Source organism: Westerdykella ornata (genome assembly GCF_010094085.1).
Source record: "Westerdykella ornata strain CBS 379.55 unplaced genomic scaffold EI97scaffold_3, whole genome shotgun sequence".
Classification (NCBI taxonomy): Eukaryota; Fungi; Ascomycota; class Dothideomycetes; order Pleosporales; family Sporormiaceae; genus Westerdykella; species Westerdykella ornata.
In genome coordinates this window covers 1780239-1801610 of record NW_022986853.1, presented here as the reverse complement: position 1 = coordinate 1801610, position 21372 = coordinate 1780239, and the positions used below count along the sequence as shown (strand labels likewise).

At 51.6% G+C, this 21372-nt stretch overlaps 10 protein-coding genes across 10 annotated transcripts; 8 read left to right on the top strand and 2 right to left on the bottom strand.

Moving 5' to 3' along the window:
• The first annotated feature begins 186 nt into the window (after nt 1-186).
• On the top strand, nt 187-928 carry EI97DRAFT_188357 (uncharacterized protein). Its single transcript, XM_033793572.1, has 3 exons — nt 187-358; nt 429-517; nt 570-928. The coding sequence occupies exons 1-3, from the start codon at nt 315-317 to the stop codon at nt 755-757; spliced, it is 321 nt and encodes a 106-aa protein (XP_033657373.1). The 5' UTR covers nt 187-314; the 3' UTR covers nt 758-928.
• Nucleotides 929-1098: 170 nt separating this feature from the next.
• EI97DRAFT_370366 (uncharacterized protein) lies at nt 1099-2379 on the bottom strand (the record flags this gene model as incomplete). The annotated part of the gene is made up of 1 exon (XM_033795227.1): nt 1099-2379. The coding sequence occupies one exon, from the start codon at nt 2377-2379 to the stop codon at nt 1099-1101; it is 1281 nt and encodes a 426-aa protein (XP_033657372.1).
• Nucleotides 2380-3567: 1188 nt separating this feature from the next.
• EI97DRAFT_440118 (uncharacterized protein) lies at nt 3568-4338 on the top strand (the record flags this gene model as incomplete). The annotated part of the gene is made up of 1 exon (XM_033799603.1): nt 3568-4338. The coding sequence occupies one exon, from the start codon at nt 3568-3570 to the stop codon at nt 4336-4338; it is 771 nt and encodes a 256-aa protein (XP_033657371.1).
• A 229-nt stretch (nt 4339-4567) lies between these two features.
• EI97DRAFT_188372 (uncharacterized protein) lies at nt 4568-6336 on the top strand. Its single transcript, XM_033793573.1, has 2 exons — nt 4568-4639; nt 4738-6336. The coding sequence occupies exon 2, from the start codon at nt 4895-4897 to the stop codon at nt 6155-6157; it is 1263 nt and encodes a 420-aa protein (XP_033657370.1). The 5' UTR covers nt 4568-4639; nt 4738-4894; the 3' UTR covers nt 6158-6336.
• Nucleotides 6337-7290: 954 nt separating this feature from the next.
• On the top strand, nt 7291-8400 carry EI97DRAFT_482632 (uncharacterized protein; the record flags this gene model as incomplete). The annotated part of the gene is made up of 3 exons (XM_033802071.1): nt 7291-7488; nt 7522-7904; nt 8212-8400. The coding sequence occupies exons 1-3, from the start codon at nt 7299-7301 to the stop codon at nt 8398-8400; spliced, it is 762 nt and encodes a 253-aa protein (XP_033657369.1). The 5' UTR covers nt 7291-7298.
• A 1246-nt stretch (nt 8401-9646) lies between these two features.
• On the bottom strand, nt 9647-12348 carry EI97DRAFT_188260 (uncharacterized protein). Its single transcript, XM_033793571.1, has 2 exons — nt 10269-12348; nt 9647-10224 (listed from the first exon to the last, which is right to left on the bottom strand). Exons 1-2 carry the CDS (start codon nt 12133-12135, stop codon nt 9947-9949), a joined length of 2145 nt encoding a protein of 714 aa, XP_033657368.1. The 5' UTR covers nt 12136-12348; the 3' UTR covers nt 9647-9946.
• Nucleotides 12349-12981: 633 nt separating this feature from the next.
• Nucleotides 12982-13960, top strand: EI97DRAFT_430838 (uncharacterized protein). Its single transcript, XM_033797790.1, has 2 exons — nt 12982-13120; nt 13187-13960. The coding sequence occupies exons 1-2, from the start codon at nt 13048-13050 to the stop codon at nt 13795-13797; spliced, it is 684 nt and encodes a 227-aa protein (XP_033657367.1). The 5' UTR covers nt 12982-13047; the 3' UTR covers nt 13798-13960.
• Nucleotides 13961-14943: 983 nt separating this feature from the next.
• On the top strand, nt 14944-16944 carry EI97DRAFT_413207 (ATP-dependent RNA helicase DBP9; the record flags this gene model as incomplete). Its single annotated transcript, XM_033796782.1, has 5 exons — nt 14944-15096; nt 15163-15647; nt 15699-16180; nt 16266-16624; nt 16678-16944. Exons 1-5 carry the CDS (start codon nt 14968-14970, stop codon nt 16942-16944), a joined length of 1722 nt encoding a protein of 573 aa, XP_033657366.1. The 5' UTR covers nt 14944-14967.
• Nucleotides 16945-17939: 995 nt separating this feature from the next.
• On the top strand, nt 17940-20311 carry EI97DRAFT_393055 (uncharacterized protein; the record flags this gene model as incomplete). Its single annotated transcript, XM_033796272.1, has 5 exons — nt 17940-18366; nt 18496-18613; nt 18734-19018; nt 19073-19302; nt 19353-20311. 5 exons carry the CDS (start codon nt 17940-17942, stop codon nt 19940-19942), a joined length of 1650 nt encoding a protein of 549 aa, XP_033657365.1. The 3' UTR covers nt 19943-20311.
• A 264-nt stretch (nt 20312-20575) lies between these two features.
• Nucleotides 20576-21131, top strand: EI97DRAFT_465002 (uncharacterized protein; the record flags this gene model as incomplete). The annotated part of the gene is made up of 2 exons (XM_033801452.1): nt 20576-20723; nt 20902-21131. 2 exons carry the CDS (start codon nt 20576-20578, stop codon nt 21129-21131), a joined length of 378 nt encoding a protein of 125 aa, XP_033657364.1.
• Nucleotides 21132-21372: the final 241 nt, after the last annotated feature.

Sequence of the window (21372 nt, the reverse complement as noted above, 5' to 3'; positions counted from 1 at the left end):
ATCCCTGGGCTTATTGGATGATAACAGCGCAGTGCAGACTGCCCCGCTGCTCTGCAGAATGGAGATATCTACGCGATGGAACATCACTATAGAACGCTTGGCAGAGAGTGGTCTCTTACCAGAGTATCGGGGAGCATCGCCGCGGAAGGAAGACAAAATCGTTCTATTTTGGCTACCCGGTACCGACAACGGTTGCGCGCCTGTCCCAGATAATGTCTTGGATCAGAGCAGTAAGGCATTCGGTGTCAAATGCATCCGAATGTTGAGTAACGCCCAGAGTTTTGACTAGATACATATATAACAGCCCGTTGCGAATGACAATTGAGCACGCATGTGTTCTTCAAGACCTCATCATAAAGTGCGGTGAATCCCTCCCAGCCCAAAAGCCACCGAAGAAGCCTCTTCGCTGATCGTCATCGTATCCATAGATCGTCAACCAAGCCACCCATTATGCGCTTTTCCGCTCTTACGATCGTGGCTTGCATGTTTGCCGCCTCGGTGGTTGCCTTTCCAATTAGTGCGTTCCCCATGTCCATGAAAGACAATGCCTAACATAAAGCATCGTGTAGACAAGGACGACGAGCTGGATGGAGCGCCCCCCAGTAATTGCGTTCCGGGCGCCGATGCAATGATTGCCGATTCGGCATGCTATAAGAAAAGAGAGGAGGAAGAGAGAGCTAAGCGGCAGGAACAATGCAAACCTGGGAAGCCGCCCAATTACGCCAAAGCCGCAATTGCTGATTCTGCATGCTATTGAAGAGTGTCAAAGAATGCAGCACGTTCCTGCGCTCGGCTGGAAGCACTTGGGCCGATCGAGACCGTAGTGAAATATATCCAGTAGTGGAGGATATACGTGTATTTATCATCAGAATTGGCAAAGTAAAACACAATCAAGAACGAATCACCACGATTTGGAGCTACGCCGCGCGTTTTGGAAGACTAAGACCTAGCTAGGAAACTGACGGGATACAGCGGCCAGGGAATGTGCCATTGAGATACCGGAGACCAGGATGACTTTCGGGTATGGCAGCCTGGAACAAGAGGTTATAGGCTGGCAGGACACGAACTACCTCGTAGCATCTCCATATCTATCTAACCCTAGGTGCCAATAACACCCACCACCAGTAACTTAGGGTTACAGTCATTCACGCAACCCGCTTGGTCGACGCCCCCTTCAGGTGTGACATCGTCATAGGGAAATGCATAGCCTCTACCATCCTCCTGTACTCTGTGAATAAGTTTAGAGTAGTAGTTTGTGATTGGATTGAGGTAATATTGGTCAGGAGAGTGGCCGTTAGGGAATTGGGCAGGGTTAAGCAGTAAGGTCGTCCTGTTGAAAGCCGCTGCAAGGCGAGGAATCACAGCGTTGCGTGCCGGGTTGGATCCAGTACGGAAAGGGCCAGTGGAACAGGAAAATATGTCGCTGGCAGACGGCCGGCAGAATCGTCCAGCTTCGGGAAATGCGAGCTCGTCATATTCGACTCGACCGCATAGATTGCCAGCCTCGGCTTGTGTATTGACGATGAAATCTTCCCTTTTAAAACGCGCCCATACCTGATCAACATAGGGCTGCCAGTAATCTCCCCAGACTTCGGGTTGCGAAACGAGTAGATTGTTGGGACTCAGAATTCGCAGTGGACGACCATTGACATGTTGAATGAGCTTGTCCCAAGCCTGGCCATCACGCAGCGCTTGAGCCTTGAGCCCATCCGCAAGGGTTGCGAATCCGTGTGGAATCATCCCAGGAACCGTTTGCGTTTGTCCGTTGGAGTTGGTCAGAGAAAGGCTAACACCGTGTGCTCCAACAAAGTCGACATAACTGACGTTTGCGAACAGCTGGTAGTCGTTGTAGGTGAACTCTGAGAAGCACCAGTCGACATCGTGGCTTGGATCGGACGGGTTGGTGACCGAAGGCTCGACAATTGCAGGACCAGGATTCATGAAGAACGTGAGGCGACCGTTGACTGCGAACCAGAAGCGACCGCCGGCCATTTTTGGAATGGTGACTTGCACCGTATTGCCTGGAGGGCCCAAGGGAATGGCGACATCCTTCGTGACGGGGCTCAGGATCTTGCAAGGATTCGGGGGGAAGTATACAGTCTTGCCGTCGGCCAAAATGAACATAGGTGCGAAATTATTCGTTAGAGCAAGACCGGTCACGTAGGCGTACACATTGCAGCTAGTCGTACGATTCTGAAAAGCGACAGTCAGACAGTCATGAGGTGCAAGGACTTGTTGCTGTGCCTGTTCCGTGGACTTCTGTACAAAATCCACCGTTGAAGGACACGGTGAGAGTGAAGCCACCTCTGGTGCTGAAGTTGGCTCCTCATCATGCCGCTGTGCAGTTCTGTGGAAGAGTGCGTGGAGCTTGTCCTTCATGGATGTGTCGGGATTCGCCGTGTGCCCTGCTCCAAAGCGTTATTCGAAGACTAAACACAACGTAACGAAAGAGGCAGAGGGCAGGGGGGTAAAAATCTATGTTGTTCCGGAGGTACGCTCATGTCACGTATAGTGAAGGATGCGAGTCGCCGCTGAGCATTGCTGCCAGAAAAGGGGCTTGTGACAACACTTGGCCGTATCGACCCTAAGAGCAGGTATGGATTCCACGGGTTGTGGGTGATTTTCTCAAACTGCATAGATCCAGGCTCAAGACGTCTCCGCGCTGTGTGCCCTCTTCACTTATATACCGACTCTTGCACCTTCTGCCCCTATTTGGCTACTGCTCTCAGCGGCACTGACCTTTTAGAATATGCCCTTCGGAACTGACCACCATTCAATCAGGACTTCGAAGCGTTGTATGGGTGATTGAAGCATATCAGGGTGGATGAGAGAGTAGGGATTACGGACTAACGATGGACCTTAATTCTCGAATAATAGGTTGATGATGCATGCGATATATGCGATGATGGAGCATTCGAGGAAGAAGGTGGGAAGCGTCTGGGTGCTTGTAAATGTTTGCCAAGCTGATCGTGGTCACACTTACCTAATGTGAACTAGTCATTACCAAATTCGGTTTTGGATTCCTCACAGTGAATGCTCCTTCACAGGCGCACGCTCGATTCACAGAAAGCTGCAACGTCATCATTGCATCGACGCCTTTACCTATGCCGGGGACCAGGCGGAGTTGGCGCGCAGTCTGGATCATTCCCTCCATTTTCGCTGTTTGCGGTATGAGGACATGGCATACCTAGGTACTGCGCAAAGATATGGAATATTAACTTAACAGTAACGCGGCGACGGCCTACTTAGTGGGGAACAACCCTTTCCATCATTGATGGAGTGTTACCTCGAAAGTCACAAGCCCTCTTCTCATTGTTGGAAGGTGGCTGTCAGCGCGGCTGCTCCACAGTTGCCCTTCGAGCTTGCTCACTCCTTACCTGGATATTGGCAGTAGCAGCATAACACCATCGCTGTCGTTGAAGAGTGGCTCTATTCTTCACCAGCCGGTGGCCTATTCCCAGTTTGTGCTTCCCTTCGCTTTCACATATTGTTACACATTCTTCTCGCAGGTCAGTTTCACAGCCGTGATTGTAAGGCTCAATCCCCCTCGTTCGGCCTCTCGCTAGCATGTGTATCTTTGGTTGGGATCGTTGGTCCTGCGGACATTACAGGAAGACCCGCATCGAGTACTGCGCCACGGCACGCACACTACCGGCCCAAGTGAGAGAAGACAACACACATTGCCACATTCCATCCCGTGATTACGATTTCAATCACCATATTCCTACTTGTTGCGACGACTGCATATCCGGCTACGGCAACATCCGCGCTGTTCTACCTTATATCACCCAGGTCACGCCGGACAGGAGAGGTTGCGGGCCCGACCGCCGTACTCATCACTGGGGAGAACGCGAACGCCAAAGAATACAGTTTGAGGTGCCGGGAACAAGAGATGATATCGAAAAGTTTCAGACCACTTATAGGGATAGCGCAAGGAAGTCAATCTACTTCTTGACGCAGAGGGTGTTCCAAGTCCAGGACGAATACCGTCGCATCGGCTATCAATACTACGCCGGATTGTGGATGGGATTCCTACAGTATCAGCGTCTCGCACCAGATCTGGCGGCCCACATATCAGAGGCGTTACATGGATCGAACGCGGATCGAGAATTCCTACAACCATGCGAGGACGTCCACAGATTGCTGGAGGTGGCACTGTCCAATGTATCCCTCAACAATGTGTATCAGGCGTACAACAACTGCTATTTGGCATTTGTACGTTTGAACACGATGTTTGCTAGGCTACGGAGCCTACGGCAGAAAGTGGAAAGTATCGAGGATCTGGGCTTCGGATACCACGATGCGGGCTTACAACAACAACGGGACGAGGCCCTGTAGGATTGGCTTCTTAGTCTTCCAGAGACACCCAAAGCTCTTAAAACAGGCAAGAAAAAGAAGCAAATCATTGAGGAAGCCCTGTATTACCGTGAGGATCAGTTCGCCGATGTGACGTTTGATGCACTCAATGAGGGAATGCAGAGTTTAGGTGTGGGAAGTGCTAGGGATTACTATGACGCGATTGTCTTTCCCGCCGACGGAAATCTCGCGTTGGTTCAGGAGGCATTTCGCGCTGAAATAGAGCGCGAAGAGCTTGCTGGGGTTGGGTGGCCATAGTCCATTGCGATTTGCACATCGTCCAGTACGTACAATTCCCAGCAGAAGTCTTCTTCTATAACGGGCAATCCAGAATGCTATGTTATACATAAGCAAAGCGAATATTTTTCTAATGATATCTAGCTGCTGTGATCGACCTTCGTAGATGTGTTATGACGGAGCCTGGAAGTGCTTTCCGTGATACCAGAATCGTTGCTTCCGCTATTCTACCTGGACTCTGCGGATATCAAGGTTGATCGGTGACTGCCAACTGCTCCGCAAACGTGGTAGATCCTTCTCTATGCCAACAACTCGACGGCCTGCTAGCCTACGCAGACAGCTATGTTCCTACATAGACTCACCGCAGACCTCGTCTACCACCTTTCACTCTTATCCCCGCTCCCGGCTCATTCGAAATGAGGACCGTGGACACCTATCACGCTCTTTACCACGTACCGCCATATGCCTAAGATATATCATAATGCCCGATACCGACCAACTCCAGACCCGGGAACCTTCAAACCTTCGCCATCGGAGTCTGGAGGAGCTGTTCGTGCGTATCGTTTTGAGAATCGCCCGTCTGAAGTGCGAACTCTTCCGTCGTCGACACCAAAACGGACTCGCCAGAACCCATATCGCTTGTCACACTCTGGCAGTTCTTGAGGGCAGAATACATCTCCATGTGAGCCCTCCGACGACTGTCAACTTACAATCCGCCTTCGAGACCTTGCGGGCTTTTGAACATGAACACGAACACTTGTTCGGTAACGAAGCCACCAACACCCCGTACAATCCGACGAACCCGTCGCGTCGTCCTTTTCTGGGCAGTCTTCGTCCGTCCCCGTCCGGTACCCATTCGAGCGATCCTTCCGCCACCACAGACCTCGACAGTGAAGGGAGCGATGAAGCAGCGCAGCATGAGCGTCGTTCAAGGACTCCCCAATGTCCTCAGACATATGCAATCTACTCAAATCACGCCTGGGACTCGTTCGCAGAATACTACGACTTCTTAGGGACCGGCATTGCGCCTACGGAGACCGATGGTGGGATTGCTGGCTCCGCTTCGAGCCTGCAAGAACAGCGCCGGCCGAGATATATATACCCTGCCACTCCTTCCACGAGACGTATTTCACGAAGACGTTCTTTACACCAACGAGAGAATAGCCCTGACGACCATGCGACTCCGGACCGCCCTGAGAGACATACCTGGACGCCACGCACGCGTTTACGCAGATCAGAAAGTGAACCTCCTGCCTTCGTGCACCATTCATTCCAGCGTTTCCACTCAGATACTCAGTTAACGGCACAGTCTTGGGAACACAGAGTAGCTACACGCCGCCGACGTATTCTACTTGAGGCAACCAGACTTCGCATCACACATATCGAGGTAATACTCGAAGACATTCCACATGGACAACTGCGGGAGATTTTCTGTTCTCTCTGGCGACACTTTCTTGCCATTCGAAACGTTTTAAAGATTGATGATGCTTTACTGGAAGGCGGGGACGTCTCCACTCTTCTGGATTCGCCGATTGGTACACCTCCGCCCCCGTACAGTCCTTGATCTGTATCTGGGAAGATTGATGCATATAAGCGAAGACAGATCTGGTTACGGTCATCAAAGAGTGTGTGAAGCTCGGAAGTTGGTCTAGGCAGATGTGCAATTCGAAGGGCGATGCTTGGTATGCTCATAAGCAGGCGGAAAGAATGAAGTCTATAGCTCCTATGAAAACATAGATCCCCTTCGTTTGGTTTGTTTGAATAATCGGTGTCGATATATTGGGGGCAAGTGCTGTGTGTCTTTCAAGTGAAACCCACTGGCGGGTCTAGACAAGAGGACATACCGTAGAGACAACAGGTCAAGCTTGCCCCCCAGTTGTGCGACTTCCCCCATCCGCTAACCAATTACGCAAACATCGAACTTGGATTGATATAAACGCGATCAACGCCGCCAAGGCAGACTGGGTTCCCAAACGCTCCCTCACGAACACTCAGCGCGCATCACAATATACAGGTTATCTTCCTGACATTATAAAAAGTCCATCCTTATGGCATCTTACACTTTACTAGCCCCTTTATATATGGGCTATATTTCCTCTCGCGCCATGTTCAAATTTATCACAACCCAGCCCAACCGGATCCGAGCTCAATACTGCACGATCAGCATGTTCTATTGGAGTCGTTCCGATAACCAAAGGGAGATGAACAGGCCCACACCATTAGGTTTCTGACCATTAACCACATTGTTGTGCTATAAAGAAAACAGTCCGCATTGTCCATTCATTGGGACTTAGTGGTGATGGGCACAATGTCGTGAACTTTCATTCACTGTTCCTGCAATGTGTATACCTCGAATTTCTCAAAGAGGCGCGCTATATAAGTCGCACTCATATTCCCCCCTCCCCCAAGTCTCCAACCTCAGACAACCGGACGAGAAGGGCAACCCACACGATAAAGATTCCCTCCAGCAGTCAAGATTGCAACTCTTCGATTCAGAGAAAGCAGGTTTCTGACTCAAGGTCGTACATTGCATCTTGAGTATCTACCCAAGTGAGCACACACCCTCCAGCTCTTGAGCATACGCGCTCAGGTGCAACATTCAACCACTCAACTTCGCCACTTAGAACCACAACCACAACCGGAATACCACCCTGGGAAAGAAGACAAGGTTAGCCAAAACCAAAGTCATCATCCAACAACCCATCATGTCAACCTCAACCCATCCCTCTGGCACAGTGGATGACATCGCCCGCATGCAGTCAGAACTCCGAACTCTCCGAGATACCGTCCAGCGCGTTCAAGATCATCTCAACGTCCAGGAAGACATGTACAGAGCGATCGGCCTGAAATTCCACCGCCTGGTCCCCTTGAGCTCCCGTATGGATGAAGAGGACGGTATAGAATCGCCCGAAATCTAAGCCTTCAAAGGTTCCCCCAGCGCTAACTTCATCAGTTCCGAATTCTACTTCCCGGCTTACTGGAAGAAGATGATGGAGCTCACCACAGAAGCTTACAAGGCAACGTACTCGTCACCTGAGACTGAGAAGCTGCGTGCGGACTTGGAGACAGCAAGAAAGCGGGTGAACGAGGTAGGCCAGCGCTGCAATGCGATGTTTAGCCAGATCCAGACCTTGCGCCAGAATGTTGACATTCTAGTCGGTGAGGTGGGCCTAGAGAACACTTGGTTCGCTCCTCTGGACTATCAAGAAATTTGGGACGTGTATCTGGGACGACGGGGTACGCGGGTACAGCGCACTCAGATGCTCGTATTCATGCAGTCAAAGCCAGAGTGGGCGGAGTTCGAATCTTGGGTGAGCACATGGCCTGAAGTGCGTCGCTGGGTGGCTGGTGGAATGCCGTTGACGTTGGCTGCGGAACGGATATTCTTCGAAGTGGAGGATTGAGGGCTTGTAGGGCAGGACCCGAAGGATCAATGGGCCCGAGATCAATGGACAGAGAAAGACGAGCTCTGAATGGGTAGACGAGGTATCCTCGGGTATTATGATTTATCCAAAGGAACTTGTAAATACATATCCCAATGTCAAGAATTGGGTTTTACTGCAAACAATGCGTTGTGGCCAGACAAAAGTGACCTAGTGAGCATGACTTCGTGACCAGATTAAGCTTGATACTTTCCATCAATCGAATATCTCCCCAGTCCTCAATTGGCCGTTCATGTGTGATTGTTTGCCTCTTTTCTACCCGACCTCAGCTTACGGCAACGGTGGGGAAGGCAAACGTGTGGCTTCACAGTCGGGAGTAAAACCACAAGAAACCATGAACTCCGGACCTAAATTGGGAAAGTGATACGTAACCTCTTCGTATTGGAACCTCATGAACAATGTCACTTATGCAGTCTCCAGCTCAGGTACATTCATTGTTAATAAACGATAAAGGACTTATGATATTATCTACAAAGGCAACAGGACTACTTCAAAGAAAGTTCGGGATCCGTAATACCAAGATGTAGCTAGCACTCGTGTGAGACGCCGGAGATACCGTCTATCATTCCCCCAAGGAACCATTCAGGTTTGGATCTTTCTAAAAACATACATAGGAAATATATGTCCAGTTCCCTAGCTAAACTCAAAGATGCAACCCTTCCAGTATTCTTTATCGTCATCGTCTAAGCTAATCTCATGTGACTCTCCCCGGCCACCCATGTGTCACCTCAGCCTCCAGCCATGCAGCATTACCTTTGGATTCCGTCGTGGACTCTCAGAATGCCCGAGAAAATGCTTGGCCCACCAGCCGCCGATAAGTTCGCACCCAGGAAGGATGCATGTATAGTTGCAATTATCTATCGCAATCGGACTGGTTGGTTATAACTTCCTCTGAAGCTAGTGAACCCTTAACCTTGTCTTATACGGAAAGCCCTTATCGAAGCGCTTGCAGTTGTGTAGATATGCGAAACGCTCACATGGCGGAAGAAATGCGGGCAAAGAAAAACCAGACGCAGAGATATGTATGCCTTCCCGCGAGCCGGACCGCCGGAGTGGTACGAGCAGCACACTGAGGTTCGCGAGCCAATCCGGAACCAGTGTGAACATGCAAGATGCCCTCGTCAGATCCAATTACGAAGAAGAGCATACATGGCTGTAAACTGCGAACGAACACACTGGGCAGCCATACGACACCCTGTTCCGCAAGGCAGGGTACAGGCGACGCCGTTTCGCTTCCCAGGGAAGGTTATACGTTGCAAGGAGTGTGCATAATCACAGCCACCAAAGTCGTATGCGTCACTCTCCAATGATTCAACTCAGCTAACTCTGATCATGTGGGAAATTCACCCCAGCTAGCTGGCTTGAAGATGGAAACCTGCTCAGCCCTATGGGTCAGGTGGACTTCTTTGCAGAAGGTTACATGAGGACGAAAACTATCAGCGTAAGAGGCTAACATTCCAGGCGCCGGTAACGGGCGAGTACCCGCTGGGCTGTGCGAACGAGCGGCGTTGACCTGCGTGAAGACGGGTATAGCTTGTGGGAGCTTCTGTAAGCGCGCTTTTAGGCAGTGAGTATGCGGAGAGCACTATACAAGTAGGAGGTCTATGAAATGGTAAGAGACGGTAAAATAGTTACTGCAATATGTACTTCTGTCGAAACGAATGTGCCAAAGAGACACTAGCTCTAACTGATTACCGAAATCGAGGGCGGAGTGAAAGGGGTATCCTAAGAAATCAGGGCCTGACTGTATCATTCTATTAAGTCTACTGATGGAAGGGCCAGAGGAGAGAGTTGCTGGCGTAGTGAAACCCAGTCGTTTCCACCGCGAAGCCATGCCGACGGTGGGATTGTAAAAGCTCAACGAGCTTCAAGGGTGTGCGTAAAGCTCTGTGTTTAAGGCTATTGAGCTACTATTTGCACAGACAGTGGGTATATCTCAAACTTACGGAAGTTACTCCTTTCCAGAACTCCTCCCGGTTGAAGTGAATCAAGTTATCACTCTTGCTACGCCGGTGCTGTTGCTGAAGTGGCACTTGGAGTTGTCCATGTGGTTCTCGAGCTCGTGTAGGCGTTTCGGATACGGATTTTGGTCGATTGATTGGAGTAGCAAGTTGCTGAGGGCTCAAGCACTTGCGACCCTTGATTTGATGCTGCCTTTGCTTGATCAATGCATCTATTTTTATGATCCCTTGTCGTGTCAGCGATGACGTCAATAGCTCTTCTCATTCATACCTCTATCGGCAACCGTAGGTGCTTGCAATATTGCTGGCTTGCATACAAGGAGTGGCTCTGGCGCAGGTCGGCGCAACCCTGAGCAATCTTCTGGTGTATGTGCGGTTCCTTTGGACGTGTCTTCCCTCCGAGACGCATCATGAGGCTCTGCTGAAGTCACAGCTGTTTTCCTCCCAATCGCGACAGCTTCCGTCGTTGCCGCTGGTTCAGCGCAGAGTTCGTTTACCCTTGATTGCGCCCGACACATCATCTGAGCCTCTTCATTGTCGGATTCTTGACAACTGTCATATCGTGGAGCCAATGGAACACGGAGAAGGCCGCTATTAGAAGCTGGATACACGGAGATATCAATGGGTGATGTTGGGGAGATAGGAGTTTGCTGCGGATCGTCCATGAGCCCACATTCGTCCATGCCAATCTGTGACTGGCGGCCGAACTCTCCTGCTGCCGAAGGTTCATCAGGACGGAGTTCTACCCGGATGGTGGGCAGAACTCGACGCTCTCCGGCCGACATTTCCGACGCTGTATGGTTGTTTTTACTTTTTGCAGCGTGTTGTCGAATCAATTCCTCTTCTTGGACATGTTTCTGAGAAAACGCTCGCGGAGGCTCGTGCAAGGCACGCCTCTCCACAGATTCTCCCTGTCTTGACGGATGACGCTGAGGAACTGCATTGACGAACACAATGTCGGAAGTAGTACAAGAAGGATGAGAGGGTACTAAGAGACGCAGGGGTTCCACATGCTCTTGCTGGCGTATAGGTTCTACTCCCAGCGTCCGATCAATTTTGACGTCTTTGTACTGCCCACTTTCCTCTGTTGGAGACCGTAGGTCTTCTTCAGGCTGGATGAAGTGGGCACTGCTGTCTGAAAGCCACAGCCGAGTAACACAATCGTCCCACCAGTCGTATTGCGTCTGAGACCCTTCCGGCAGGCCCAATCTCTCCTCCAGAATGTTAAGAAAGCTTCTTCTTTCCAAAGCACTGCCTTTCATGCAGCTTAATAACCACTCGGGAACCCGACTACTTATTGGGAAGCCATACAGGGAGTTCGGCACCGATCCATCGAGAAGAGAGTTTGGCGGCATTTGCTTCTGCAGTTTCTCCCAATCCAGGGAAGCGGCGGAACCCGGTGATAAGATCATGGGTGCTGGAATACCATGACGCATTAACTCCTGCTTCAGCTGACCAATCTTGACATCGCAATCCATGATATCGGACAATATCTGACTGTATTCGTCGAAAAAACGCACGTAGGGCGACTCCAGGGTTAGATCATCTCGGGTTTCCAGCAGCCCAGCCTGGCGGTCTCGCAAAGCGTTAAAACGCCTCATCAACTGGCCATGCCGTGATACCGTCTCCTGAAACTGACAGAAGAGAAGCAGCGGTAGGGTGGTGTTCGCATCAGTCTGAGGTGCTTGTTTCCCGTCATAGTCGTGTTCATAAGTAAGGGTTCTTCCAATAAGCTCTTGGAGGTCATATTGATAGAAGGATGTCTCCTGCTCACTGAACTCCCATTCCTTTCCCCCCAGGGCCTCTTCCTTCTCAGAGTATTCGACTTCCATGGTGCCCAGCTTGTCGTCCTCCGCTTTTACCGTTTCATAGGCGGCAGAGAGAGCGAGGGGGAAGGCACAACCCGCCTCCTTATAGAAGTCACGAGCGGCTGTCATAAAAGCCGCCTCTGCATTTCGAGTGCGAATACGCTGCGCGCGTAATCGCTTCCCACGGGATTGAACCGCGGAGCGCTCAACAAGAAGTTCTTCCCTTGCATCGTTCAAGTTCTCCTGGTTTTGGGAGATGTGTCGAAGTTGCTCCCTTATCTGCGATAGAGGAAACCGGCCTGCCTCGGGTATGGTGCCATCGTACGGCATGACGAGGTTTATTTGTGATTTGGGTTCCGTTCGTCGAGGTGAGCATCATCATCAAACGCACGGCCTCCACCGATGATGGCGAACTGAAGTCGTTTGGAGACAGGTCAAGGAAAAACAATCAATCTTGATGCGCTTCTTGATGGGTTTCCAATATCTTCCTCTTCAAACTCCTCGGCTGGAATGGCTTTCAGCCATGCTCTTTCTGTGAAACGCTGACACGACGAGAGACGTGAGCCAAATCAGCAGCAGCACACGTGTTGACCTATAAGACGTGCTCGCTATTCGCAACGCAACCGGATGAAGCAGATCCCAGTCTGGGCTATCGAAGGAGGTACTGAAGGTTGATGGCGCTGCAGAGTGCAGCGACGTGGACTTGAGCCAGTCCGTACGCACGATAAGTAGTCTATGAGGGCTGCGGGGCGCGAATCAAGGCATATGAGAGGGCAGTTGGTGCAACACGCAGTGCTGGCGGATATGTGGGATTCCGTCTGACTGAAACCGTGTTGTCGGTATTACCGGCACGTAAGTACGACGCGACCTGCAAGGCTGGAAGTTTGGTTGAATAGATGGCCAGGCCCTTGCACTGTCTGAACACGATTCGCTTGGCTTATCAAGCCACTCTCCCATCGAACCACCCCTGGAACGGAGTCACACTCCTCAGCTCTTTGAGCAGGCCCTGCCCTAATGCTCCTCAACTACATGCACCCTACAGCATGCATCTGTGGGGTGAATGAGGGGCTGCAGCCATGCTCCTCCGCTTGCAGCACACCCTCCCCGCACACATGTGCTCCGGCTGGCCTCTGAGAAGCTCGCAATTGCAGAGCCGCAAATTCTCGGCAACAGGCTAGTAGTATAACTCGTGGCTCCTGTCCAGTGTTCTGGGAGCAGGGACCGGTTGGATGATAGCGCACGATGGCTTCAAACAACGGGTGGACCTGGAGCGAAGAGCATGCCGACTGGTACTATGCCATGAAGGATCCATTTGGTATGTTGCAATAGCTTGCCGAGTCGGCTTCCTAGGAACCCGTTAATGTTTGGCTCACTGGATTAGGCAGGGTAATATATATCTGGAGCAAGCAAGGCGCCCAACAGCCTCCAGTTCAGACGCCTTCCAGCCATGTGCAGCACTTATCCGTAACCTACCAAAGTCAGAACCGTGCATATGGGGCGCCTCAGAGCGGACTCCTTACCAATGGCTATACAGGGAATGTACCTGACGCAACGCAACACTCTCCGCAATACAGAACGAGTTCCGCCTTTCCTACTCTGCCCAGTAATAATGTACTCCCTCCTTCTCTGCCTCATGTCAACCCGTTTGCTATGCCGCCGGCGGTCCCGGAAAACAAGCGAGTTCCAGGTCTTATCGAAGGCACTCCTCAACGAGGCTGGGTTGAGCCCCTAGATCCGAGTTACAAGATGAGGACTGGTCAAGAAGCGCACGACTTCTTTGTAAAGGGCCGTGTGTTCTCCATGTTATGGGCTGAGGCCGCTTCTGAGACTGCTGCACGACAAGCTGCCCCTGATGGCACGGTGTACAGATATCAGAAACCTTCGCACGACTACACGCCGGGCAGGTTTCCAGGTGAATTCGTCTATTCGAATATACGCCGATTCGTAATAATGAGGGTCAAAAAAGATGCTCACTTTGTCTACGTCTGGTAAGTTTGCGCCATCTCGGAGGACCTGCACTGACCATCAGTCCGATAACAACATACTCCAAGAGGGGCACGCTCAAACCGGGCTGCAAGGCTTCCGAACATACGATCGTCTATTTTCGTGGGACAGATCCCGACCAGTGCTACCTTGACGGCGAGTACGAAAAAGGGATGAAGAAGGAGCCAATTGAGATTGAGCGAACTGATCCGCAGGCGACCATGCATCGAACCTCGCGACTTCGGTTCGGAATGACATACCCCGTTGCATGGAATGTCAAAGTGAAAGAAATTGGCAAAGTCAGTCCTCACCACATGTCGAAGCTAATCCGTTACTGGAAGGAAGAGGACTTTTATGAATCTGAGTGATGGCCAGAAATACGTTCGGATGTTCTGCGACTTGATATACGTTTTTTCCTGCTTCACATACGTTGCCTGCTCGGCCATAACGATGGCAATGCTGAGTCTACAGCTCGAGTTTCCTCGGTTGGGTGCAGAGAGCCTGTCTTCTTTTCGCTTCAAATTGGATGATGCAGATCTGGTTTCGGTCTCCTTGTACTAGGGTAACATGCGGGTGGACAATAAATTGCAGGAGGGTTTCTGGTTTCGTGATATTTGCATTTTCGTCGTGCCAGCAGTCCCGTGGACTGTATCGCCCCGTGTGTTTTCATTTTACCAAGACTATCTTTTTGTCCCGCTTCGAATATTTGCTTGAAAGAATTTGGCCCATCAGCAACTTCGACTAAGCTATGTGATAGTGTATATAGTTATACAGTGGCAGCCCTGCTTGTATTCTGACCACAGTTAGGAACGGAGCAGCAAAGGTTTTGTCGACTTGGAACAAATAGCCAGCTCATGAGGTCTGCCAGCATTCATAGGTATGAAGACATGTCAAACCGGACCCTCGGCAGCGTCTGGGGCTGGTACGGAGTAGAGAACGGGGTATTATCTATCAAAAGGATCAACGCCATAACGTAGAAGTGTATTCGCAATTGGGGAAGACAAATGATAATTCGAACATCGATGATCGACATCCGCTGAGGGACAAGGGCTGAGGTAGATGGTTCCGAGGTTGTTCCGCGCGGGGCGCGCTAAGCCAGAAATAGTGATATCTCTGGGCACTCGGAAGAAAAGTTGTGGTTGCGAAACGCTCCCAGCAAGTCCAACCAACACCGCTAAAATGCCCGCCATGAAGCGCAAATTGAATGAGCACGATGTGCCCGAAGCTACCGAGCAGCCTCCCTTGCCAGATTCCACATTTGCGTCCTTCGGACTCGAGCCTAGACTACTCCGAGGAATCCGGGACCAGGTACGCAGCCTTCCAACCTTAACCACAGTCGGACCGCTTATACTGACTTACGCTCCTCTCCCTTAGAAATGGGCTGCTCCGCAACCTATTCAGTCCAAGGCTATCCCTTTAGCGCTCGAAGGAAAAGATATTCTCGGTCGTTCGGGTACTGGCACTGGGAAGACCGCCGCCTATCTTCTCCCCATCCTGCACAATATACTCCGCCGAAATCAACGCGAAACCTCCGCCCTCATTCTTACGCCGACAAAGGAACTGGCCTCCCAAATCACAAAAGTTGCAAAGTCGCTGGCCGCTCATTGCGGCGATAGCATTAGGGTACAGAACATAGCGGGCAAGGAATCGGCAGTTGTGCAGCGCGCACAGCTCGCCGAGCTTCCGGATATTGTCGTGGCCACGCCAGCCCGTGCAAATGCGAACATGAACAATGGAGCGCTTTCGTTGAAGAATCTTGCTCACTTGGTTGTTGACGAGGCAGATCTTGTCATGGGTTATGGCTTCCAAGAGGATCTAGAAAACATTGCGAGAAACATCCCTCAAGGTGTACAGGTTTTGTAAGCAGTCTGCTCCTCCGGAGATGCTGGACTATACTGACAGCGCCATAGCCTCATGAGTGCTACACTCAACACCGAACTCGAGACACTTAGCGGCCTCCTCTGTCGTGACCCCGTCATTCTCAAGCTAGACGACTCGGAAAACGATTCGCAACGTGTTAAACAATATGTAATCAAATGCGGGGAAGAGGAGAAGTTTCTGTTGATATACGCGCTATTCCTCTTAAAGCTGATTAAGGGAAAAACCATCGTGTTTGTTGCAGACGTTGAACGGTCATACAGGGTCAAGCTCTTCCTGGAACAGTTCTCCATCAAAAGCTGCGTCCTGAACTCGGAACTTCCTTTGACATCTCGTCTCCATATTGTCGAGGAATTCAATAAGAACATCTACGACATTTTGATTGCTTCGGACGAGAACGAGATCTTGGGGGCGAGGGAGAAGGATGATTCTAAGCCACCGAAGAAGAAAGCAAAAGGGGGCAAGCAAGACACAGGTGTTTCCCGGGGAATCGATTTTCTCAACGTGTCCAATGGTAAGCATACCATTGTCAATGCGATATGGAAGATCCTACCCTTCCTGTCGATTTTCCTGAGAGAACCCGTTCTGACGACTGGTAGTTCTGAACTTTGACCTCCCCACCTCCTATAAATCCTACTTCCACCGAATAGGTCGCACCGCGCGCGCAGGTAAATCTGGCACTGCTATAAGCTTCGTTATCCCAAAGGAGAAATACCGGAAACACAAACCCACCACGATTCCGCAGTGCGAGAACGATGAGGAGGTTTTGCGAAAGATTGAGAAGCACCAGAAAGATGGACAAAAACTGGAGGATTACGGCTTCGACATGAAAAAGCTGGAGCCATTCCGGTATAGATTTGCTGATGCTTTGCGAGCCGTTACCCGGATTGCGGTTCGAGAAGCGCGAGTCAAGGAGCTGCGGAGTGAGCTTTTGAAGAGCCAGAAGCTCAGCAGATATGTGAGTGGTCCAGGCCATATGGGCGCCATTATTGAGTCTAACCTGGCAATCAGTTCGAGGAGAACCCAGAGACAGCAGAGCAGCTACGGCACGATCAGGTTCTACACCACCCAGCGCGGATTCAGTCGCACCTGAAACATGTGCCAGATTACCTGTTACCGGGAGGCAGAAAACCGGAAGATATAGGCTTCGTGGGATTGGAGAAAGAGAGGACGGATAAGCGGAGGATAGTGAAGCGGAAAGGAAGGGTGGTAAGGGCAAGAAACGGGAAGGTCGACCCTCTCAAAACCTTCAACAAGAAGGGTCGTGGGAAGAAATGAGCTACTATAGCAGTCTAAACGTGGACTTAGTTCTGGCGCTGCTCATGATGTTGATGAAGATAGACTTCCTGATATGTGGCTGTAGCCTTTGCCTGGCTCACGACATTTCGTGACTCCTTCCACAGCAAGCCAAAGACGTGCTTAAAGAAGTGGTCATTGATTTGCGTTACTCAGCAAGGAAGAGAATTCTAGGTCGTCAATTCAAGACATGAATGCAACAGTTCAAGCTGGTGGAGTGAGAATGTTGCTGTGTACTCGTTTTCCTCCACTACGCTCGACGCGATGACGCAACAGCTTCCTAAAGCGGTAGTTACATTACTTTAACCTCAAACAGGCTAGTTTAGATCTTTTTGGAGAACCTTCCATTTTGGAACTGGCCCTCTCACCTGGACCACTTCCACCGCTGCCACTTGCAACTTGCCCTTCTCTCTCTCTTTTCTGTTGCATTCCTTATTTTTGTCGCTCGTCTTCAGAACTCTTAACCTAGCCTCTCGGTTATTCTGTTTCCCAAATCGGAGAAATGTCGTTGCTCTCGATCCCCATCTGGCTATGGCTCCAGCGAGCGGACCTTGGCTTCCGACAGAGCAAAGCAGAGCAGTGCAATCACGTGACTCGCACCATTCCGCGGTCCTCGAGAACCCGCACGCGCGAATCTCCTCTTGGCCCCCCTCACGGCTCTGAATCCACGCACAGCGACTAATAACCCTCACTCTTCGCTCCCACCACCACCCGTCTACTTGCTCCCACACCTTCTATCGAGCCGTGTCGTTTAGTCTACCATGCTTCTTACACGCAGCGAGGCCAATCTGCTCACACCAATACAACCTGCCTCTGCACTGTGAAGCTCTCGCCCGTCAAGCTTTTGTCCTCCTCTCCGCACTCGCGAGCCCTCCGTCACCCATCATTCCTCCTCCTTCTGCGCTGGGAGTGCACGCTACCTCGCATAGCGCTCCTATCGCACTTAATTGACTCCTCTTTGCTGCCATCTGGCTCCCATGTCCACTCGTAGATCATCGAGGGCTCGACCAACAAACCTGCCGCCGCGCACACAGAACGCTTCCAACACCATCTCCTCTCTGGCATCATCAACTCGACCCGAGCGGACCATGAGGGCAACTGGTAACAAGCAGTCTTCTCCTCAAAAGGACAGTTCCCGCTCCCTCTCTTCCGAGGAGCTGCACGCGCCGCCGCTCACCCGCCGTCGCACCCGCGAGCAGGAACCCGACGAACCGGACTCACCGAACGTGGATGACACACTCATAGATGAGGAAGACGAGCAGGAAGTCACACGCTGTGTGTGCACTTTCCTGGAATACCCAGGCCCACCGTCTGTGGGTGGCAGGTCCAAGGACGGTCCCCTGGCCGACGCTGCTGCTCAGAGCGATGAGTCTGCATGGTTCATTCAGTGCGATATCTGTAAGTGTCGTCTCGAATAGTCACGAGAGCGTCTCAACACGCACCCGATCTCCGGAGCTGGCGGTTGAAAGCTCGCTAGTCCTGGCTCGACGGTCGAAATTGTCACATCATCACAGTGTGCTAACCCGTTTCTAGGTCACGTCTGGCAACATGGTCAATGTGTTGGCATTCCTAATGAGGCGTCCAGTCCTGATAACTATTTCTGTGAGGAGTGTCGGAGGGACCTACACAAGGTGATGACGGATTCTAAAGGGTGCGTACCTGATTCCATGTCCTTGACTGCGGTTTCTTTAGAGCTACTACACCGCCCCGCTTTCGCCCTTCTATACGTATATAGCCTTTGCGTCTTTCGTGCTGACAGTGTGGCCAACAGACAGAAGTATTCGCGCTACCTCCCCTTCTATGAATCTGTGCATGGAAAAACCAGAAGGGCGTCACCGAAGGACGCCGACACGCGATCGGGGCGAGAAAAGGAGCGGAACGCGCGGCCAAACGCAGACTCCCTGGGCAAGCGCCGATCCACAATGAACAGTCGGGCAGCATATGATGAAGACGAAGTGTTGAGGAAGGTCTTGGAGGAGAGTAAACACGAGGGAGGACCAGCGGTACAGTCGGAGAATGGCAGCCGAAGAAAGAGGAGCCGCGACGACAGCGAAGAGTGAGTCTTGTCGCCTGTAATCAAAGTCGCCATTAGCTAACAAGCTTTGTTCAGGGTCAAACCGGAGGTCAAACGGCAGCGAACAGGCTCCCGATCCGCAAGCAACTCTCCTGCCGTTGAAACGGACGACGAATCCCACAAACATACCACCACGAAACAAAAGCCGCGTGGGGCGGCCGCCCGTAGCAAGCGCGAGAAAGAGCTTCGCGAAAAGGAACGCGAACGTGAACGGCAAGAAGCTGCCAATCGACGCAAAGGCAGAGCTGAGCGGAGAAAGCAGGAAGGTACGTGAAGTCATATTAGATACTGTCAGGTGCTAAACTAACGTTCTCAGAACCGGAAGCAATAGAGGCTGCTCCAAGTGAGGATATGCCTCCCCCCGCGCCGACCCCCTCTGCATCCGCCCCACCAGAGACTCCCATTGCCGACCTTAAGCCGGCACCTGCTCCTAGGAAAACCGGAAGACCGGGCCAGAAGCGTCAAGGCCGGCTCGGACGCAACCAGTATAGCAAAGACGGTCAGTCGACTACCACAAATGGAGCCTCTCCTCCGACAAATGGAGACTGCCCCAATTCCCCTCAGACGGGCGGCACAAACGGTGTGAACAACGATAGCAGTGACGGAACAAGTGGGCAGAAGCCTACGAAGAAGAACCGACGCTTCGATAAGCTCTCCTGGAACGATATAAAAAGGCCTGCAGGCGCCATGCAAAGCTTCATTGCACAACGGGAGGTGGAACTTGCAGTCGAGAAGAGCCTCCCTCTGCCGGCGGTGCAGCTGCCATCCAAGAACTCGGCGGAACAAAGTCCTGGAGAACCGGACGAACTGGAAGAGTTTAGAAAGCTGAGCACGTTGGAGATGATGGACAATCTGAGCCGGGAACTGGCTCACTGGCAACAGATGGTGGCGAATGTCACCGCGTAAGACGATTCGCATATCAGCAGGGTCGATGCCAATCGCCTTTCCCTTTGTATCGAATTCGCACAAACAACAAATGGCGAGGAATCCTCCTTTAGCATCTCGGAGTTCCGGCATGGGTATGGGCGCGTATATGGGCACTGCATCATGGAATACCCTCCGCTTTGTTTTCTCTTTTCTCTACATCGCTGCTAGCAGCGATCAGTCGGCCATGAGCATAATAACGCTTCGACCTGGGCCTGTTCTTTTAGGGATTATCTGTCTCCTCTAATCTGGAGGATTTCAGGGAGTTGGGCCAGTAGCATGGGTTCTGGATTTTTTCTTGGGAGGAATAGTGTATATCAGACAATCAGATGAAATCTCCATCCTCTGGTGTCCTCGATACCTTCCCAGGTCAGAATTGCGATTACTTCTGTTATTTGCACGCGTAGCTGGAGACGTGGTACGCCACTTGAGCTCGATGGGCGCCAAGCCTTTCCCATCTCTCACAAAGCCAGCTCGATGGAGGCGATGACGTACTTGGGTGAACACATCTATAAGTCCTGCGGCGCATCCACGGATCAGATAGCACGGGGAGACCCACAATTCCGACGACAACTACTCCGTACTAAACGTAAAGCCAGAAACGAAACAAAAGCGATGGCAAGCAGCATCCCGCTCCTCTTCACGCTGCCGCCCAGCAACCGGCACGAAGTCATTCTGGTCGACACCATCAGCAAGCTCTCGCTCAAGTGCCTGAATCAGCAGATCGTGGCCGCCATGGAGGGGAGTCCGAATTGTAAGGAGTGTATGTACGGTATTCCTTCAAGTATTCCTATTATCTTACAAGTATTTCCTATCTCTCGGTCCGTTGGTCCCTTGGATGAGATCCCCCACCACACCCTACAAAGCCCTCATTGACGCCAAGTCCACTTTACTTACTTACTTACTTACTTACTTACTTACTTGGGCGCTATGTAAAACAGTCATGGCCCAATACAGCCCCACCGCAGGCCTCCCCCGGACGATCGAGGAACTCCGGATCCACTGGGCGGCGAGCGGGCGCGATCGGAAAGCGTGGCCCGAGTATACGGTCGTTACGGAGAGGAATTGGCCGGCTGTGCTGGAGATGCTGAGGGTTGGGGGTGGGATAGGGAAGGATGTTTTGGAGGTTAGGGTTGGTGTTGAGGGGGAGGGGGAGGGGGAGGGAGAGTAAGGAAGGAAGTGGAGGAGGGGGAGTAGTTGGATGAGGAGGGGGAGTAATTGGATGAGTGGGGGAGTAATTGGATGAGGAGGGGGAGTAATTGGATGAGGGGAGGGTTAGTGAGGATGGAGGGGTGGATGGACGGATTGATGGAAGGGTGGGAAACGGAAGGAGTTTGGGGTTTCGCGGATTCAGAGGTACCTAATGAGCTTGTGTTTTCTGGGGTCATCTGTTGTAGTTCTCGCCAGAGTAA

Excerpts from the sequence above, each read along its gene's own strand:
- EI97DRAFT_188357 (XM_033793572.1), top strand. The coding sequence starts at position 315 with ATGACAATTGAGCACGCATGTGTTCTTCAAGACCTCATCATAAA. Across the intron at positions 359-428 it reads CTTCAAGACCTCATCATAAA|ATCGTCAACCAAGCCACCCA; the intron begins GTGCGGTGAATC and ends TCGTATCCATAG. Across the intron at positions 518-569 it reads GGTGGTTGCCTTTCCAATTA|ACAAGGACGACGAGCTGGAT; the intron begins GTGCGTTCCCCA and ends AGCATCGTGTAG.
- EI97DRAFT_188372 (XM_033793573.1), top strand. The coding sequence starts at position 4,895 with ATGCCAACAACTCGACGGCCTGCTAGCCTACGCAGACAGCTATGTTCC.
- EI97DRAFT_430838 (XM_033797790.1), top strand. The coding sequence starts at position 13,048 with ATGGCTTCAAACAACGGGTGGACCTGGAGCGAAGAGCATGCCGACTGG. Across the intron at positions 13,121-13,186 it reads TGCCATGAAGGATCCATTTG|GCAGGGTAATATATATCTGG; the intron begins GTATGTTGCAAT and ends TCACTGGATTAG.
- EI97DRAFT_188260 (XM_033793571.1), bottom strand. The coding sequence starts at position 12,135 with ATGCCGTACGATGGCACCATACCCGAGGCAGGCCGGTTTCCTCTATCG. Across the intron at positions 10,225-10,268 it reads ACCTACGGTTGCCGATAGAG|GGATCATAAAAATAGATGCA; the intron begins GTATGAATGAGA and ends TGACACGACAAG.